At 40.5% G+C, this 21,861-nt stretch overlaps 1 protein-coding gene across 1 annotated transcript in view; it reads left to right on the top strand.

Annotated features, from left to right (window-relative positions):
• The window catches only part of SUGCT (succinyl-CoA:glutarate-CoA transferase), an 866,747-nt gene that overhangs the window by 738,899 nt on the left and 105,987 nt on the right, over positions 1–21,861 (top strand). Inside the window, exon 16 of the mRNA XM_019710224.2 lies at positions 1,919–2,058. Within this exon, the coding sequence (XP_019565783.2) occupies positions 1,919–2,058 (140 nt within the window). The remainder of the gene's footprint in view (positions 1–1,918; positions 2,059–21,861) is intronic.

Raw genomic sequence — 21,861 nt, 5'->3', positions numbered from 1 at the left:
GGGGGAATGTGTTAGGCAGAGGTGTGGCCTGATGCTTTTAGGAGGCCTGGGTCCTCTAGCACTGTCAGTACCTTTTTTGGATGGGATTCTCAAAGAGCTTGAAGCATATTTGCTGCTTTCTTGACTGACATTCTGTCACCCACACATGTTTTGGTTTCATTTGTTCTTCCTATGAGCTTCCCAAATCAAGAGGAGGCCTGAAAAATTGTTATGAGATAGAAATGCACAGTTTTGGAGTCTTCATGTGACTACCTAACTTGTTTTCCTGAAGGCTAATCAAATGAGATATAAAGGAAAGCCAACATTAATACTATTTACTGAATGAGGCAGCAAAGGCAAAATGTGCCCCCCCAATGTCAGTCCAGCTTCTCCATGAAAGAGTGGGGAGTGAAAATAGGCTGCTACAGTTGTGGAAAGTACACACTTTCAACAGGAGACAGTTCAAAGGGACATGGATTTGCATTCCTGTGCTATTAATTATTAGCCATGTGACCTTGAGTAAAACCTTGGCTTTGGGAGCTTTAGTGGCCTTGTATGAAGAATGGGAACAATAAAATCTATTTCCAACACTTGTTGAAAGTATTGTTTGCAGTGCTCAGTAGTCAGCAAGTAGTTGTCACTGCATATCCCTTTCCTTCGCACCGCGAGCTTCAAGAGAGATGAGGTGGCAGCTTTTGTCATAGAGAAACCAGAGGGTTCTGTGGGTTAAGGAATACTTGCTTAGTGCTTTCTATCCATTATCTCAGTTAAATCCTCCCATCAGGTGTGTGTAGTAAACATCATACCCAGTTTACAGCTGTGGGACATAAGGCTCAGAGAAGTTACCTAGGTTTCCAAGATGGCTGCTAGAAACCGTAGGAGCTAATGACATCCAAACTTAGTTCTTCCTGACAATGGGTATCATGCAGGGAGTCATGCGGGGTCTCAGTTCCTGCTCCCCACATAAGAACGCAGGACATGGTGAGGCTAAAAAGGAACACCCACGGAGCCATAGATAGGGGAGTCATATCACTATATTCTCACTGGCAGCTGGGGTGGAGACACAGGAGGCAGGAGCCACACTATCTGCAACCCACCGTCCACTTGTCTCTGCCAAACAATCTCACTTGCTAGCAATCCACTTCTCTGCAATCTGCAATCCACACTCCACCGCTTGCTAGCTCAGCCACCATCTTCTGGCTAGCCCCTATTTTCTGCTAGCATAGCCACGGCAATTATATTATTGGCCACGGCAATTATATTATTGGCTCACTGGTTACAGCTGACAGCCAACTAGCCACAGCTGATGGCCATCCAATCTCAGTTGATGGCCATTTACTACCCGAGTGAGCACCTTTCCACGTGAGGCCGAGAGCCTGGAAACTGCACTCCTGGCTCTGTCCCCACAATGGGGCTTCCACATGTAACTTGTACCACCAAAAGGCTTCAGCCAGGGTCTGGCTGGTGTTTTGTTGATCCAGTTGTTGAATTCAATCTTGGAACTATCGAGTAGACACTGAATAGTAAAATTTTGGGTTGTCTTCACCTGGGCTCAGAGTCCAGCTTCAGGAAGACACTATGTATCTGTGGTCATTGTTCTCTTTAACCCAGAGAGCCCACTCAGTTGATCGCCCTCCCCCTCATGAGTTCCTTTGACAGGACTGGCAGCTTCTGAACAGGCTGGGCACATACCGGGCATGTACACACAGGCCCCTTCAGGGTGGTGGGCAGGCCTGATGGCCACTGGACATCTGGATAACATGGAGTCAAGAAAAGCCACATGTGAAAATGCATTTCTTCCAAAATGATGGAGCATCTGCCAGGGTGTAACGGGCAGTGACAGTCTTGGCATTCACTGGAAACCCCCCAGGCTGCGTGGGTAATTAATCTCCTAGGGTTAGTCAGTAACAGGTTTCCTGTGTTCCACCTCTTTTGACAGGCCCAGCTGTGAGATACAGTAAGTTCAAGATGTCAGAGGCCAGGCCGCCTCCCCTGCTCGGGCAGCACACAACATACATCCTGAAGGAAGTCCTCCGATACGATGACAGAGCCATCAGTGAGCTGCTCAGCACTGGAGTGGTATTAAATAATGTATAAATAATGAAAATAGAGAATGAAATTAAAATTTTTCATGGTGTTATGGGTATCTACTGTAGAAGAATGCATCATGCTTTGATATTAAATATTTGTGTTTAAGCACTTAAGTGTCAGTCAATTAATTCAAGTATAGAAAGCATCTTCTGTCCAGAAGATGATAACTGCATTGTATATATATTCCAGAATAAACTGTCAGTCAGACTGCCAATCACCCACTCTCAGGAGCCCAAGGAATCAGATGACTCTCACAATCAATGGCCTGATATGATGGATCTCAGTCCATGGCTATTACACACACATATTTTAAAGTCGTGTCATTCCATACCAAATGGTAATGGAAAGTTCAATTACAGATAGTTCTTTCAAACTATGATTTACAGCTAGTTTCCTTTCTGTGTTATTTTTTATGGGAATGATTTGAGACATTTATCCATGCTGTAAGCCCAAAATGTGTCTAGAATCAAGGATTCCAAATAAAAAGGAGATGTCTTCTCACAAGGCCTCGCGGGAATTTTTAGAAGAATGCCTCCTAACTCTTGAAGCAGTTATTGTCCTCCCTGTTTTGTTCTTTGTGCACATCTTATTCTGAAGAACTCCTGCTGTGATTCCACTCGTTTGGATTTCATCATACAAGGCTAATTGATGCCTTCTGCAGGACTTTTCCCCCATGGATAATTCACAGATATATATTTAGAGACATTCACTTCAGGCCAGACATCTAAATAAAATTCTTTCATGTATATAAAACTAGTAATGAAAACGGTAAAAGGCTGGATGACAGAGAATTAGCAAAACTGTGTATCTTGAAAGAGCAATCCACCATTTTTCGTACTGATCCAAGTAGACATCCTGAAATGCAAATTACTTGGTTACTGAGCAGTGACCCTAAATATCTGGGTAGTCATATGTAGGAGGATACTGATCATTCAGAGAGGGTCACAAAATGCCTCTAAAACCTTGAAATCAATCAAAAGTGCAGTATTCCTACGTACCGGAGTCACCATTGAGACTGTCTCCAGTGTAATCATGTGTGTAGCTATCCAGATTTCCACCTATACAACTTACAATGATTCAGGAGCACTTTGAACCCGTTCATCATCCAGCAGAAAGCATTTACTCTCATGATTTAGTGAGAGATATGATTCAGAATATGTTTGAAATTCAGATAGATAATTAGTCCTGAAAGAAACATGGTGCTTGCTAAAATTTCTAGCAACATGCCCCAGGTCAGGTCATGCTTATAAACAAATGTGCTGTTTTAATTGTCATAGCCGATTATCTCACACATTCCTTAAGCTGAACACACTACTAAGACACCATATGCTTAAGTTCAGTTTGTGTCAAGGCTTGCCTTCTGGCAGGTTTGTGTCTGAGACTGGCCTAGAAAGGTCTTTGAGACTTAGTGGGCTAATTATTGTGGAAATGAGAGTGTGTCCACAGCAAGTAGGCTTCCTTCCATTGACTTTTTCTGAAACTTTTTCTTCCATAATTTTCTGGTTAATCAAGCATGATAGCTTCCAACATGCAGTCTGATATGCTGAATGTTTTCCTAGAAGAAGAGAAATGAATATTAACCAACTTTGTGTGCTACCCCAGTATTCGTTTGTCTTCCATCCATGTACTAGGGGTAGAAGTACAATCATGATTTTACAAAGCAAAGGAAGGCTCACGTAGGCTATTTCAGCCTGGGTCCTTCAGCTACTGAACCTTGACAGCCCCACCAGGAGATCTTCTGCATGAAGACTTCGTCATCCCTGTCTTCAGCCTTCTTCAAGGAACTTTCCGTCCACTCCTATGTCACCTGAATTTGATGTTTCACCACTGACTCTTTGTCCTGTGATGTTGGCATGTTGTCTACTTAAAAAGCTTTATAGATGTGAGTCTTGCTTGTCACTCTCCCACATGGCTCAATGCTGCCTTCATCCATAGGACTCATTCTCCAGATAATGGTCCTAAAGGCGCTAAGAGAGAACCCCAGCTCGAGGCTGAACATACTGTCCAGATCTTCTGTCTTTCCTCTGACTGCTCACCATTGATTCCCAATTGGCAAAGGAGGTAAGTGGAAAAAGGGCACATTCCTCACCATATATACCGTGAACCTGGGATATTCATTGTCAAACTCATCTCCCAAGATTATGATATTCTTCTTGCATTTACTTCTGTCTTAGGAGGCTGCCTGCTGTAGGGAGCCCTCATCATTGGTGAGATTTCTGAGACACGATGGGCCTACAAAATAGTTGTTAACCTTGATCGTAGTATCAATGATCCTGAAGAGGACAGACTACCAAGCTCTCTTCTCTTCCCTCTTGATTTTGTGGTACAGTATTGTTTGAAAAGGAGGATGAAAAGATTCAGAAAAAAGAATGCATTTCCATTCCAAATAGCAATTGGGAAAACAACAACAACAAAAACACAACAGAGTCTCTTATATTGAGGTGTAGAAGTTTTTTCAGACATCAGGATAATTTTATCTCTTTTTACAAACCTAGTATAGCAATACCAGGTTTAAATGTTTTGTACATTACCGCTCTCACATGATGCTTAGTTTCTTCATGTAAACATACCGAGCTATCTTCTGAACCCAGAGGGCCCTGAACTTTTAAACCAGCCTGGCTGTATGCAGGACAGGTTTATGTGGTGTGATTAGTGGGGTATAAGCAACTCCAACAGACATGTTTCCCCCACTACCCATTCAAAAACATGTGTTCCATTGTCACTCTAGGAAGTTAAAGTATTATAAACAAATTAATGCAAATGCTTTGTGCTCATACATTTAATTCCATACACTAGGGAGAAGAAGTACAAAACAAGAAAGTTGTGAAGATATGAGAGTTGAAATAGGTACATTTGATTAGCAGGAGATGAAAAGAAAGAACACGGCCAGGTCAGGAAGGCCCATGGGTGCATTTGCTCTGGAGACTGCAACACCATGGCAGTGTGAGTCCAGCCGGACGTGTCAGTGCCAAGAGTGGGAGTAGGCACTGGAAGCAGCTCAAACAGGAGACAGATTTCAGTCGCCGCAAAATTTTTCCTGAGAAATAGCTTTTTTCCTGTTCCTTAAGACTTTAGAATCAAAGGGACTATCCAACCACCTGACCCTTTGCAACATTCTTAAGAGGCTGTGGTAGCAGAATAATGGCCCATCGAAGATGCCCATGTTGTAATTCCAGAATTTGTGAATATGTTACCTTATATGGCAAGAGGGAATTAAGGTTGCTAATCAGTTTACCTTAAAATAAAGATTATCCTGGATTATGTAGGTGAGCCCAATAAAAACCGAGGGGTTCTTTAAGTGTGGAAAAATAAATGTCAGAGTTATGTCATCTGAGAAAGCCAACCATTGCTGGCTTTGACAATGGAAGTGAAGCAAGAAATGTAGGCACCTTCTAGAACATGGAAAAGGCAAGACAAATGGCCTCTCCCAAAGAGCCTCCAGAAGGAACGCAGCCCTGCTTGATTTTAGGCTGATGAAACCTGTTTTGCAATATGTTTTTGACTTCTGACCACCAGAACTTTAAGATAATATATTTTTGTTGTTTTAAGCCACTAAATTTGTGATAATTTGTTACGGCACCAAAAGGAAACTAATAATAATACAAAGGCTGCTCTGCCATCAAAAGTCTAAAGTGACAGGAGAATTACTACTTTTCAAAGTCACCATTTGACACCTCCTTTCTTTTTTTCTTTTTTCCTTCTCTTTTGTTAGCCTACTTCCTACCATACCTTCGCCCCCTCCCAATTCTTTGAACCTCCTTCCCTCCTCTCTTTCTCAGTGATAATATTTTTCCTCCCTCTCCTTTTATCTTCCTCTCTCTTTTCTTCCACTTTTATCTCGTCTTTCTCTCCTCTCTACATAGGCACACACAGTTATATATTCATTTGACACAAACGTGGATACCAAAGCCTGCCACTGACCTTCCAAGAAATAAGACTTGCCCAGTAATTTGGAAGATAACTAGTGGTGAGTCTGGCCATGACTTCACCTCCACAAGCAATCTTGAATTAATCTCTGTGTGGAGTGGTTAAATAAATAGCTGCCCCTTCTTCTCCACTGAAACTCGGGGAAGTTGTGAAAGAATACTCCCAACGCTGCTGGGGCAGAGGTAGAGCCCTCAGGCTTATTGCCTCTCTGTCATTTGCCCCCATATTTTCTTAGTTTCTAAGAAAAAAACTGACTCTGGGTGGTGAACACACAATGTGATATAGATGATGTATAACAGAATTGTACACCTGAAATGTATGTAACTTTGCTAACGATTGTCTCCCCAATAAACTTCCCAAAATCAAAAACAAAAACAAAAAACTAAAATAAATAAAATACAATGCAGAGCACAGTCCGGAATCTAATGGCCAGGGCTTTGCTGCTGTGATTACAGGGCTTTCATTAGAGAAAGGGGGTGGGGGTGGGCATGATGGTCAATGGGTCTGCCCCAGCCCTAGGCTTTGGCCTCTGTTTCTTGTTCTTTCTTAGAGAAGGCAGGCTTACTCGGCCTTCAGTGGTGATTACTAGTTTGTCCCTAAGCCATGTTAGTCAAATGGCCTCCAGAAGGATGGGGCCTTCTCCTCTTCACTGGTTTTGCCATCTGTTAAAAAGGGTGACTGGGTGACTAGGTCCTCACAGCTCTCTCTGCTTTCTTCTTTCAACAGGATGAAAAACACTGACAAATTCTTCCCCCTACCCACACACACATTCTTTTTCTTGCAAATTAACCACATGACAGTCTGTTCAACTCAACTTGGTTTCTTTGGCTCCTGACCACATAGATTGGAGACACAGTGCTTTCCTGTTCCTCATCCTGCCACCCCGTACCTTTCCTCTCACCCAGAAGTTTTGCACAAGTGCTCACCAGGAAGGAAGACACTCTGCTTCAGAACACACACCCGAGATGTTGGGATGAAAGAAAGTAATGCAAAACAGCCACAGGAAAAGATCTTTCTTTCCGCCCCTTTACCTCTTTGTGAACCCTAAGGAAATGTTCGGACTTCCATAGCACCTCTTGGTATGAGATGTGGCAACATGTGTAACACACATTCGCCCTGACAGTCTTGAATTTATCTTAGATTTTACAAAGAACTTCCTGGCTGTTCTTGATAGAAGCTTTGAAATATACTACTAATGGACATTACCGTATTTCTTTGGAGAGGGTAAAGAAAATTGTAGCATCCATTTGGGGTGGGGGGGATCCAGTTAAAAATCACTATTTCGGGGGATAGAAAAATGAACTATATTTCCCTGTCTAGGATTGCCCTTATATATAGCCAAACATGGTTGCAATGGCATTGCCACAGACAAAAGGGAAGGCCAGAAAGGCAATGACCCACAGGCTACCTCTGACAACAGTACCCAGTTATCTAGGACCCTGAGAATCTTTTCAGCCTGATGGGCTGAACCGTGTAAGGGAAAAGGTCTGAAGCAACAGCAAACTAAGGTGTCCCATTCTTAAAAACGTGACTGGAAATATCAAGTCACTAGGGCTTCCTTCCACCTCTGGGCCCATGATTCCCATCTTCTGAATCCAAAACATTTTGTCTGGTTCTCCACCTTTACTTTCTGGAAAAACCTAAGTGAAAGCATGTGGATGTCGTACTCAGGCAGAGGTAGCGCTCAGGACTTGTTAGGCGAATCCGTGAGCTTAACTCACTGACAAACTCATGGACAGATGACAGTGATCAAACCTCAGTGTTTCATGCAGCTACTCTCGTATGACTCAGGTGACGTGAGGTGCAGTGAGTAGCTTGGTGGGTCTCTCTGTGGGTGCATTTCTGGGGCAAGTTTTATTAACTTGGGAGAAAGAACCCTCAGATCTAGAATAGTCTGGGGGAGAAAGCGGCCTTTGCCAGTCGTCAGAGTTAAAACTTAATTTCCTGTGCAAAATGAAAGTAGATTTACTCTATTTATCCCTGTGAAATAAGAACTCTTACTGAATTCTTGTTTTCTTTCTCTTAGGACACACAATAGAGTTCAGCAACACTGGAAGATCTTTTCATGACTTTTGTGCCAGGTTAAATTTGATGCTAAATAATCATAAAAATTATTATAGGTAATGTCTAGTCAGCTCTTACATGTGAACCACTATTCCCAGTAGAGTTACGTGCACTAACTCAGGGATAAATGTACCTGGGAGGCCTAACGAACCTGCTACCTGTCAGTGTGCACACACTCAATGTGTCCTCCAGCCTACCATGCTCAGTGTCACTCAGTGCCACCATGCCATTGTTACCACAACACGACTTTCAGATCATGGCCCTAAAACTCATGGGCCTTATGACTTTTGAGATCCTCCAAGAGGTACAGGGGCAGAAAAAAAGGCCCTAGTCCCATCATTTCAACCTTTGCACATGCTCTAGAAATAACAGGCTTCCCAAAGGGATTAGCTCAGTTTAGAGGTGGTCAGCACTCGCCTCCTGGAAAGTCTCCTCAGGCTGCCATGTCAGCAAGAGCAGTTTTCATCTGTTAAAAGTCCTAAGAATATATACTTCTACAAAAGAGGACCTTAACCCCAGCAGATATTTCTGTGTGTAAATGTACAGATATTTCTGTGTGCAAATGTACAGATACAAACTGCCATTCCAGTTTGCACAGAGACAAACTGCCATCAAAGGATAGATGGAGTCCTGAAGTTATTGATGAAGTAGGTCAAAAGCAACTGTCCCCAAAACCACAGCTGAGGAAAATGGCAGCACTGAAAGGGCTTGGATTTAACCACTTAGGGGAGCAGCCAGCACACTGCTGTTGAGACCTAAAGGACACTGGGAGAGAGAAAAGTCCCCCTGTAAATAAACTATGGTTGGTTAGAGATACTGAAAAATGTTGGAAAATGAGTGACACCATTTCCATTTAAATTTAAGATCGTCCTTGGACAAATGAAAGAAGTATGAGAGATGTCCTGGGTGATTTATATGACTCCAGCAGGAGTTAAAAACTATATTAGTAGGAAAATATTCAGTTGTGTAAAAACCTATCTTATAAACAAATTCAGTGAAAAATGTAATTCCTCCAAATGAGAAGATATAAGAGTGAACCATACAGATCACTTGTTTTGGTTTATTTGGAGCATTTTCAAAGTTTTGGAGTAGAGAGGAGAGGAAAGTACATCTTCGTATTTGTCTGTTAACCCATGAATGAAGTTTTTTCAGATCCCCACAATTGGAGGTTACCTCTGCATCTCATTTGCTCACTCAGTCCTCTGCATTTACCTGACCATAACGGTTATCCCACACTGAGTTATGATTGCTGGTCACCCATTGTTCTCTCCCCTAAAACTGTAACATCCTTGTGGGTGTCTTAGTCACCACTGTATCTCCAGTGCTTATGATGATGACTACTCTACAGGAGATACACAATAAATATCCGATGGATAGACATTCTCTCACCCACCACATTACATGTTCTGTGGGAGGGGAATGTTCTGTTACTCCTGGTGCCCGCAACAGTCTTCTAAGATGGTCACCATCAATTCCTCCTTCCCTACATATATGGACCTTTCTTCCCATCAGGACATGTACTTGTTTTCCCTTTCCCTGAAATCTGAGCTGGCCAGGTGACTTGCTCTTTTTTTTTTAAACTTTTTATTTTAAATAATTTTAGATTTGCAAAAAATTACAGAAAATGTATATAGAATTATCATACACTATTCATTCAGTTTCCACTAATGTTAACATTTTATATGACCAATATATAATTATCTAAGTCAGATAACTAACATTTATATGATGCTATTAGTTAATCTACAAACATTATTCAAATATTACTAGTTATATCACTTTGGTAGACAGACTTCTAAGATAGACCCCAGGATTCCCAGCTCCTGATGTACACACAGTCTCTCCCAGTTACTCAATCAAACACAAATCTAAGTGCTATTATGGGAGGATTTTGCAGTTGTAATTAAGGTCCAAAACCAGTTGACTTTAAAATAAGGAATATTATCTGAGTGGACCTGACCTAATCACATGAGTCCCTTAAATCTAGGTCTAAAACAAACAAAGAAACATAAACTCATAGACAATAGTCAAGTGGTTACCAGAGGGAAAGGGGTAAAGGGGTTGGTAGATGAGGGTAAATGGGATCAAATATATGGTGATGGAAGGAGAACTGACTCTGGGTGATGAACACACAATGTAATATATAGATGATGTAATACAGAATTGTACACCTGAAATCTATGTAACTTTACTAACTATTGTCACCCAATAAATTTAATAAGTAAATAAAATAAATAAATAAATCTGGGTCTAGAGGTCAAAGATTTTAGTTCAGAGCTTTGAAGCACAAAGGGAATTTGACATGAGAGAACTTTCCAAAAAGATATGCTGTCCAAAAAATGATACACTTTGACCAACAAACAGAATGTGGTAGAAGTTATGCTGTGTCAGTGTAGGCCAAGCCTTGAAGAGGTTTGACATCTTCTACTTTTGCTTTTGGAAATCAACCACCATGAAAGAAGTCTGGCCACTACCCTCAGAGAAAGAAGGGCCCCTTGGAGAAGCACAAAGACACCTGGCATGTGAGTGAAGCTCCTTGGACCTCCAGCTCACTTCTGCAACTGCGTGAATACAGCTGAGTAAGTGCCCCCAGACACTGCCACAGGGAGCCGAACTGCCCAGCTGAACATCACCCAAATTCTGATCCACATAAACTGATGGCGTTTTAATCCACTGCTTTGAGGTGGTTTGTTATATAGCAAGCAATATGTAAGTAAATGTCTAACTCAGAGAAGGAGTTCAGTAAATATTTAATGAATGTAGTTTGATGAATAGTGTTTGTGAAATCTTGGCTGATTGAAATGGGGAATAATATGTTCTGGTTTATTAATTATTTTTTCTATTGAAATAAGGCAACTCAAAACCTGCTTTTGTTGAAAGTTCTTCTGAAATGAATCCCACTGTTGTCACTTAAGAAATGGAACATGTTGAATCATTTGGATGATGTGGTGCCTCAGGGTCATTATTCTGACCAGAGGCAAATCCTTTCCCATCCTCAGATGAAACCGCGGACACTTGACCAGTAATTGCCATGTTTTTGATCTTGGAAGAGGTTAAGCTTAGGAAAGGTTACTGAGGGGTTTCCATGGTAGGCAGCCTCTAAGGTAGCCCTGCTTCACAGCTTTGTGCTGTCCATTCTTCCGACATTGTGCCAAGGTTGGTCTGTGGGAACCATAACATATAGCACAAGTGATTAGGTTTGGTGATTAGGTTTTGAAAAACCAAAGCTTTGCTTCGGTTCTCTCTCTCTCTCTCTCTCTCTCTCTTTCTCTCTCTCTCTCACACACTCTAGGGAAGCCAATTGCCATGGAGTAAACAACCCAGACAGGGGACCACATGACAAGGAACTGAAGCCTCTGGCTAACTGCCAGTGAGGAGCTCAAGCCTGCTGGTGTGTCAAAACATGAGTGGGTTTCAAAGCAGATTCCCTCAGTGTAGACTGAAGAAGACTGTAGGTCCCCAACCAAGTTATTGACATCTCAGAATTCCCAGATCCCTGACCCTCAGGAACTGTGTGACATAACAAATATTTGTTGTTTCAACTTTAATTTTAATAAAATTAGGTTAGCTTTGGTTTGGGGCAACTCGTTACAGAGCACTAGATAATTAATATAGTTCTCCATTAGATTATGGTAAAAAGTCATTTTTAGTGTATGACTTTCTGTTTTGACTTTCAATGTTTACATTTTTGTCAGTGATCAGCACTCTTTGTTAAGTGTGATACACCTTTACAGCCAGTGTGGAGGCCTTATAGGAATAAGGGATAGTGTTGCCTGCTGTATGTTAACCATTTGTGAGAGTGCTGGGTAGAAATCACAGCTGCAACAGAGTCAGTGAGGGGGCAGGAGCATGCAGAACCTGTGAGGGCCCCTCAGAACAGGCGCCATGTCACAGTGCTTCTCAAGGCGGAGGACAGCATTTCCCCACCCCCAGCCCTCTCACCCTCATCCCCCCCCACCCCCCCACCCCCCGCTGTGGGACATTTGGCTGTATCTAGAGAAAGTTTTGGTTTTCATAACCAGAGCCACATGGGGGACAGTTAGCAGCTGACATCTGATGCGTAGAGGCCAGGGCTGCTGCTGAACAAGAGCAACGCCCAGGTTGGCCCCACAGCACAGAACTGTTCAGCCTGAAGTGTCAAGAGAGCTCATGCTGAGAAGCCCTGTTCTAAAGGAAGCTGATCCATGAGACAGAAGAGCAGGTGCCTGACTTGTCACCTCTCTGTCCTTTTTAATTTTTTTTTAAATTTTTACATTATATAAGTTTAAGGGAAGAGGGAGATGGGCTTTTTGATCCTCAAAAAGCCTACAATTTTTTTTTTAATGGAAATGTGAAATCCTTGTTAAGATTTCTTGCGATACATGTGTTTCTAAAGTGGAGGGAGCCAAATATTCTAGTTGATGGTGGGAACTCATAAGCTATTCTTCACAGGTGCAGTTACATTAAAGACATAAATCAAATTTCAGGAAAAATCTTAGTCCTTAGTATAATCAGAGTACTGTGGCATACCCAAGGGACACGGGCCAAGCCATAATCCCTCCTGGGCCATCGTTTACTCTGTGGAGTAAGGGGCTTTAATGAGATAACTTCTGACATCTTTATTTCAGGTTCACACATTCTATGGTTCTTTCATTTAGGGTCACACTGTGGATGTACAGACACTGCCAGAAGTATAGACAGAACTGACAGTTTTGAACAATATAGTTGAAAGGAAAACACACTTTAAATGAGGAATTAGAAGTACTCTTTTGGGTATCTGGTTTTCCAGAACTGTAGGGAAGTAGAGCATTTACAAAAGTTAACAAATGTACTGTGGGATAATCCACACATTCCTTCGCACATCTTCCTGTGCCTTTGATGTGTGCCCTCTGCAGATGTCTACTCTGGGGATGAGTTGAGATATGATTGAGGCAGAGAGAAAGAACTCAGGTTGCAGCCTCAGCAGAACCCAGATGACCCCTTGACTACATGCCCAGAAATCTCCCCTGTACCCCTGAAAACCTGCAGATCTGGATGTCATAGGCTGTACAACATGGAGCTTTTGAAGGGGACCTGAGGACCTGAAAAGGAGAATAAGGCTGTGTGCAAAACATTAATCAGCACTTGCAATTCTCCAATTGTTCTGACAAGGTTAAAGTGAGGACCAAAAAACTCACCAACAGACTTCCCATTGGAAAAAGTAACCTCACCAGAGGAAATGATATTTCAAAGAATTGAGTGGAAGAAGAACATTTAAAGGTCATAAGATAGAACTTAAGCCTAAATGATGACTTTTTCTTGGCTGTAATTCTCAACTCTGTAGACCTAAGTAAGTTACACCTAGAAGATATGCAAAGGGAGGGCCATCTGGCAACCAGACTCCTGTACCAGTGTGACGATATTACTCAACTATCAGAAAACAGCCAGGTTCCCGGATCCACCCATCCCTTTCCAGGTCCAGAGTCACTGTTTTAACCCTGCCCTTCTTGCTTCCTGTCCTTCTTGCCTTCTGCCATTTCTGTCCTTTCTTCTAAATCCAATTTAAAAAGTCACTTATCTACTAAGACTTTTAAAAATCTGTTCTAGTCCATTCTGATTATAATGGATTACTCCTTTACTCTGCTCAGTACTTATGCCTGATTTTATTTTGCCATCAATGACATTGGTGAAGAGCTTGTGTTTGGTAAGCTTTGGTCATATAGAGAGGAATGATTGGGACATGGTGCTCAACATCAAGAAACTGGAAATTGAACTGGAAGGCAAGACAATTATACTAACTTGATGCAGACTACTGATACTTCCTGGTACTACATGAGAAATGCCAGCACTATTGGAGTTCAGAAGGGAAAATAATCTCTGTAACCTGGTGAGTTTAGGAAAGTTATTATGTAGGAAACAAACCTTCATCTTCAAAGAAGAGTGAGATTTAAATAAGTGGAGGCAGGAAGGGTATTACATGCAGAGGTGAGCAAGCCATGCAGGCAGGAAAACCATGAAATAGTTGGAAATAGAGATCTTGAGTGAACAAATTTAAAGAGAGCATTTGAGTAGTTAAACAAGGCCACCATGATGGCAATAGATTGGAAGATGGGAGAGGAGCAGATTTTAGAGGGTAGTTGGAGGCCTTGAAAGTCAAGAGTAATTTTTCTGTGGACATTGGGATGCCGGTGTGGATTTTCCAACAAGAAATTGACCTGCCCAATGTTGTAAGGGCCTGGACCAAAGCTAGCAGTCTTTTATGTGCTCTATACATTTTGTTCCATCGATCTATGTTGTATTAGCTTAACCAGATTATAAATGATGAGTAAACCAGTAATATTTTCCCTAGTTTTATAGCATGTTTCTTCTTGCCTGCGGCGTGCTCAGGATTATGCATTTGTTGGTGAGTAAATGTCAATGTTATTATCCCTCTATAAATTTTTATCAGGCTTAGATGCTCCAAATGGGTTATAAACACCTAGCATTGGTATGGGCAATTGTGTAAGAATTTGTGGTACACAGTATAGTCTCTATATAATATAGTCTCTAGGGCCAAGGGTGCAGAGCCACCTAGATCAGATTAATCATGTTTGAGCAGTGAATCCTGAGGGTTGTGTTGGAAGATGGAGTCTTAAGAAGCCACTGCCACACTTTCAGAGATCTAGAAACTTACCACCTCATTGGGCTTCAAAATTCATTCTTCTCTGGAAGAAGATGTATTTATACAAGGTCATGGTAGTGGTTACAGTCAACACATGGGAGAAATTGACACTAAGTCTGAAAAACTCTGAGGCCATCTGTCTGCCTGCTCCATGGAAAGTATCAACCCCTAGTACAGATTTAGGCTGAGCCCATATGCCAATATACAAAATGGCACTGCAGTTAATTATGGGATTCTCCCTGGTCAGTTCAGTCACGACCAATTAAAATGGCTGTAGCAATTTCCTTAAGCCCTGAATTCTAGGTTGCCTTGCTCTGTCTACTATTTGACACTTTACTGTCCATACACATGCTTTAGTTTCCAAGATAGATTGGAAGTTTCTTAAACATAGACTTTGCGTCCTACACTTCTTTTGTATTCTGCTAAGCACCTGGCACAAAACAAGAAAATGAGTTAGTGCTCAGAAAATAGTTGTCGAATTGGTCTGTTGAGAAAACTCACTCTCTCAAAAATGTGAAAGACTAGCATTTCTGTCAAAATCATTGTTCAGCAGTGAAGATGCACTCCTGGCTGTCGTCTGGAAGACTTGCAGAAGTGCTAAAGGTAGTTCTATGTACCTAAAGTTTACAAAGTGGCCGAAAGGAAGAGTACAAATGGAATAATGCCGCTCTTCAGTTCTGTCTATGACATTGATGGAGCCGTGCCCATGCCCTTGGCCAATTTCTATAAATGATCATTTTACCTTCCCCTTCCCAGCACAAGTGGAGTCCCAGAATCCTTTCAAAGTACCACTATAGACCATCACTAGAAATAAATCTTACATGACACAAAAAATAAAATCCATGTGCCATTTCAAGACTTTGAAGTGATAGCCAGTTGCATCTTTGGAAAAACTCTGTAAGACTAAGGGTAACGTAATATGGACAAAAATGCAAATAAGAGGTGACCTTTAAGGGATATTTAAATAGTCTTTCCCTATGTCCATTTCTCCTCCAAAGATGAATCCATGCCAGTCACAGTGGCTCTCTTCTGCTTGCAGTGGTAATTTTAGAATGAACTTGTGACCCAATTCTGGCCAATGGGATGAGAAAAGTCTACTGGAATGTTTCTGGAAAGTTTGCTTTGCCTTTTCTTATTGAATATGAACAAGAAATACTGTAGTCTTAGTTGTCATAGGAAGCCAAAATGTGACCAGGAGAAGAAGCAGCTTTGGGATAAATCACTGCCAAGAATAGCATATGAGAGGGGAGAAAGAACCTGGATTTTTGACAACCCATCAAATTGTCAATCATTTTGTGCTGGAAGCCTACTTTTCTGGATTCCAGCCTGTATGAAACACACATTTACTTCTTGTGTTAGCCAGTTTGAGTTACTGTTTTTGTTGTTTCAACCACAGTATCTCTGGGCAGGGGAATATCTTAACTTTACAGAGATTATCTCAATTAATCTTCATAGAAACTCTGTAAGGTTGACACTATCTTCAGCCCCATTTACCAGGGCACTTTACCAGGAAATTGGGAATTAAATTGCTCACATAGCTTTCCTCAGGTCACAGAGCACTTATGCTTTGGAGCTGTCATGTGTACTCAGGAACTCACATTCTTAAGCGTTATGCTAGAGTCAAGCTGTCAATTTATTTCATGGAAAAAAAACAAGAAAGATAATAAAGTAGGAAATGTACAGTCTGTGCATGTTGAAGTTTCTAGAAAGTTGTTTTAACACATTAAAGGAAAGATTATTTGTCTCTACCAAGTTGAAGAAGCTAATGCCATCCATGACTTAGAAGTCTATTTATGAAAAGTATTTAATTTGGCTTCTTTCCTTTTAGCAGGCCACAGCTATGTTTTAGAAGAAAGGAAAGCTTCCATCCACCATAAATCAGAGGTTCTTTTTCCAACGCCTCATAGGTTGTGTCTGTCCCATGGAAGGTGGAATTGGCACTATGGGTGGGTAAAGCCCTTTAGGGTGGGTTAGGGAATCATTAACACTGAATGTGCGTGTGTGTGTGTGTGTGTGCGCGCGCCCTGCGCACGCTCCTTCCTTCCAGAGCTGCCACACTTGACAAATGCTGCTCAGAGCCACAGTTCCCACTGTGAACAGACACTGTCTGCAACCATTTCTCCTGGAGGGGCCTGTGAAACCTGGAGCCATTCCAGGATTCCACGTCGTCAGCGTTCTCATTTCCCTGGGATCAGCCATCCTTCTTCTTCTTCTTCTTCTTCTTCTTCTTCTTCTTCTTCTTCTTCTTCTTCTTCTTCTTCTTCTTCTTCTTCTTCTTCTTCTTCTTCTTCTTCTTTCCTTCTCCTTCTTCTTCTCCTTCCCTTTCCCCTCCCCTTCTCCTTCTCCTTCTTCTTCTTTTTTTGATAGTACCCTTCCCCAGAATTCATAAAAGCTTTTCTCGTCTTCAATATATATGTGGATTTCCCCCACTTTTTTACTTAGAGCCTGAATTGAGTTAAAAAAACATTTAAAGTTGAGGCCTACTTATTATTTTTTTGAAGGAATATCTTCCTTTTGTGTATTGATCCCTTTAACCCATTTGAAGTCTCCTTAGGCCAAAGGATATTCTCAGATAAACAAAGTTTCTCTTGAATTATGGCTTGTAATCAACAGTTTAAATGATTTTTAGATAAAATATAATAAAAAAATTAGCAAGAGCTTCCTAAAAACATCCCAAATGTGTGTCTGTGTCTGTTTACTGGAAATCACATGTGATTTCAAGTTCATCATTGGATATTTCCCCCCAAATCATTACCAAATGGTTTCTAAGTACATTGATAAGCATTTTTAGACATAGCCTGTATGAAAGCAATTTTGACATATTGTATGGATTTTCAATAATGTACTGTAGGCACTAATGAGTACTCAGTGAATGGTGTGTGTGTGTGTGTGTGTGTGTGTGTGTGTGTGTGAAAACTCTTCTCAGTATACAAACCTTTTCTTTTTACAAAAATTTCAAACAACTCTCATCTGAAAACCATGAGCTTTCAAAACTAGTATGGCGGGAACTTCTCTAGGGAATTGACTAAAGAGATCTTTAGGTTTTTTCATTTGTTTGTTTGTTTTTTTGTTTTGTTTTGTTTGTTTTTTGGAAGCTTAACCTTTCTACACCAAGTGCTAACAATTAATATAAAGACTAGAATTTGAGATTTTCAGTTCTAGAAATGAAAGCCTGGCTGAGTTATTGGATACATGAGGATTTACTTCTCATGATGCTGAACCTTCTTTGGTCTTACATTTCTAAAATATGCTCATCGCATTGAATTGTTTCTGCATGTGTTCTCACATGTCATATACTCTGAAAATGCCTGGTGACAAAACCAGGCATGATGAAACACTGCAGATCTAAACAAAGCTCTTCTGTGCCCTCTTCTCTCAGATCAATGATGATTCCACCCTCCACTTGTTCACTTAGTTTTATTTCTCTTCTGTGTGCCCCGAATACTTCCTTCACCTTCCCAGTGATGAAAAGTATTATTTTCATCTTTCTTTTCAACTGGGGCCTATATTATCTTGTTTTATCTTTTTTCTTTGTTTGGTTGGGACAGAGTGGGGGTTAGGATTGAATTTTAATTTCTACAGTACTTTCTGTATCTTTCCTTTTTCCTTTTTCATAGAATCCTATTCTTGTTTTCTGGATACCATCTTGTTTCAAATCTCTCTGAGACTGTTAATCAAAAGTATTTCCTTTTTCAAAAAATATTATCCTCTATTTCCTTATTATTCCTGTTTTCTCTGGTATCATTTTCCCACTGTGTTTGTCTCTGTTATGGGACAGGTTTTCCTGGTTTTATGGTGATACTTAGCAGTTTATTCACATTTACAAATGGAGCAATGGTGACCCGGTTGACATCCCTCTATGGGCAGGGCAGATTGTTTTGTAGGCTTCATTTTAGGGTGAACATGTGGGGAGTTGGTCATTACATTGAAATGCCTGATTTGGGAGTGTATTGCTCTTCGGCATTGGCTGTCCTAGTTTTCCCAAACAGGTTTGTTTTGTTTTGTTTTACAAAAAGTAAGCCTGTTATAGCTTACCTGGAAGGTACAAATTGGGTATAATTTTATGTGTAAGTGTGTAGTTGGGTGGGTGGTGCAAAGTCAACTGTTGCTTGTACAGACTTTTACTTATACCCCTGTTGTCAGCTCTGTGCTGTTCCCTACTGGGCAGATGAACAATCTTTTCCAGCCTACTGTCCCCCACCTCCACTCCCCCCCGCCCCCCCCACACACCTTACTTTCTAAATTACTACTCACCCAAACACTTTACATCTTCCAGAAATGTTGGAATTTTCTTGTTTACTGGTGACTCACATCATGTCCTATCTGTCATTGTTTGTCGATGCCTTTTATCTTATTTGATACGATCAAAAATTATTTATAGGGAAAAATTTAAAACACACATAACATTAGAGATAAACAGTATAACTATTTCCTGTGTGCTCATTATCCAGCTTCAACAATTATCAATATTTTGTGAAAAAATTTCCCATCTCCTTCCATCTTTTTTCTTAGAATATTCAAAAGCACACCCAGATAGCATGTCATTTAACCCATAAATACCTCAGTATCCATTTTTTAAATATTTGCAAAGATACAATTTATTTAAGATGTTATTTCAACTATTATTTTATTTATTTTTATTTTTGTATTATTAGTTTCAAGTGTTTAAAACAACATAATGATTAGATTTTACACCCCTCACAAAATTATAACCTCCCCATCCACTACCCCTCTGACATTGTATATAGCTGTTACTATACCATTGATTCTATTCTCTGTGCTATACTTTACATCCCGTGACGATATATATATATATAATTATAGTTGACATTCAACATTATTCTACATTTTTAACTGAGATATACATGCATATAGGATCATTTTCACATTGAACAAAATAAACAATTCCTTAATATTACATTATATACAAATAAAACATTATGCAAATTGTTTCAGTTATCCCAAAAGTGAGATTTTATACTTTGAATTGTTTGAATTGAGATCTAATCATGGCCCACAACATGTCTTAAATGGTTACATTTCTTAAGTTTCTTTTATTCTATAATAGGATTTTTTAAATGTATTTTTTATATTAAATTAACCAGCTTTGCTATGGTAATAAACGACCTCCAAATCCCAACTGCTATAGCAAAAAAGGTTTAAAGTTGTTATGTCCGGCTCACATTGCACGTCATCTGCAGCTGAGCAGTGGTTCAGCCTCTCTCCGTGTGTCTTTTTATTCTGGAACCCAGGCTACTTGTGTTAATATATTCTCGTGGCAGAAGTGAAAGGGCCACAAAGCCAGCAATGACATGACCAGCAAAACTTTGCTTAGACATGGCATAGTCTCCTTTACTCACCTGCCATTGGTCAAAGCAAGTCACGAGGCCAAGTCAACATCAGGGTGGCAGAAATGTGTACAGTTCCTCCAGGAAAATGGCCATTCAAAATGCAGTGGGCACAAAGGTATGAACCTTTTCCAAGCATATAATCCTTATTCTTATAGGAAGGGGAAATGAATAATTGCACAATAATAAAATCCACTGCACATGCCTTTGATCAATTAGAGAACCTAGGTCATTTATTCTGTGGACTGTCCCACATTGTGGATTTGGCTAATTAACTCCTCATGCTATTATTTGATTTATTCTTTTATATCCTAAAAACTGATATTTAAATATAGAGGATTGATTGGATTTGGGTTTGATATTTCTTTAGGCAAAAGTACTTCATAGATGTTCTTCACATGTACTTCCTATTGTACCACCTCTGAGGCCACAATATAGTTGATTAACCCATTTTACTAATAATGCTAAGTTTGATCAATGGGCTCATTGGTATGAGCCTGATGTTTTAATTAAAAAGTTCCTCATCAACATTTCATCTTATGGTTTCAGCATCTATTCATGATTATTCTCCAGATTCATTGTTTCATTAAAGATTGCAAAATGATGATTTTTCCCTCTAAGTCAATCAATCTATCTTTATTAGCAAAAGTAATAAAATGTTATGACAAACCTGCCATATTGAATCATACCTACTGTATTTATTTTATATTTTGGGGTCTGAGTAAAATTTCAACTGAATTTTTTTTTTTATTATTAAAAACAGTTTATAAATCTGTGTTAGAGGATCTCTTGGATACCTTCCAGCTCTAATGGTTTGTGATTCATGACAAAACAAAAAGTACAGCTGATAGAAGTTCTGTTGTGAGTGTACACAGTAGGCAGTTAGATTCTCCCTCTGGCCTAGAGGATTATGATGAAACCACGGAGGGTCCCCCTGAACAACAGCTTCTTGTAGGGTGGAAAGAGAGTGACCCTCCAGCCTTCAGTCTTAGAAGCCATGCAGAATGATTATGATGCCATATTGTGCAAGTATACCCCAATGAAGGATATAAAACAGGTATTACAAAGCAGAACAAAAATAACCTCTACCCTTCTCTTCCCCCATGCTCCACTATGGTGCCTTTAACTTCCTCTAAAGTATCCTGCATCTATCCCGTGTTCTCATGGGATAACATGTTCTCCCCTGTTCTCAGAAACATGAAGGCATCCATCAATAACCTCTTCTCATGACCCATCATGCAAAACTGTGAAACTCTCACCTGCCACTATTGAAAAACACAGCTCTGCTCTGTTCTCAGTGCCCCCTGATGTGCTGCTCTGATTTCCTTTAAAGTGGGAAGAGCTCCTCCATATTTATGTTCCATTTCATTACATGAATTGAAAAGCAATTCTCTTGGGCACGCAATGATTTATAGAGATTTTAGTGGAACAACTCTGAAGTTGAATCCACTGCCTCCTCTTTTGTGACTCAGGCCCATGTTTATGGAACTTAGGAGAACAATCGGAATGACAGCACTTTATTGCATATTAAATGCTCCTTCTCTTGCTTTGACTAGGACATGCATGTGGCCCCATATCCTGATATAAAACAGGACAGTGTTGGGCCCTTTTTTAACATCAGAAATGCAATGACTCCAGCCATGCCAAGTAAGGCAGCAGGCTGGGACATAACCTCAGGTCTCTTCCCGGTCTTAAAGGCAGTGGCATCCTTCCTTCTGTGGGAGTAGACACTGGCTTCTATCACATAAGCTGGTCCTGAAGAGAGTTAAGATGGAACCTTGCTGATGGACTGTATTTATTCTGAGGTCCTCACTCACACCTCAGGAAACACAG

The sequence above is a fragment of the Rhinolophus sinicus genome, linkage group LG09 (genome assembly GCF_036562045.2).
Source record: "Rhinolophus sinicus isolate RSC01 linkage group LG09, ASM3656204v1, whole genome shotgun sequence".
In the NCBI taxonomy this organism is placed as follows: domain Eukaryota; kingdom Metazoa; phylum Chordata; class Mammalia; order Chiroptera; family Rhinolophidae; genus Rhinolophus; species Rhinolophus sinicus.
Note: the sequence above shows the minus strand (reverse complement) of the source record. Positions and strands in the feature narration are given on the sequence as shown.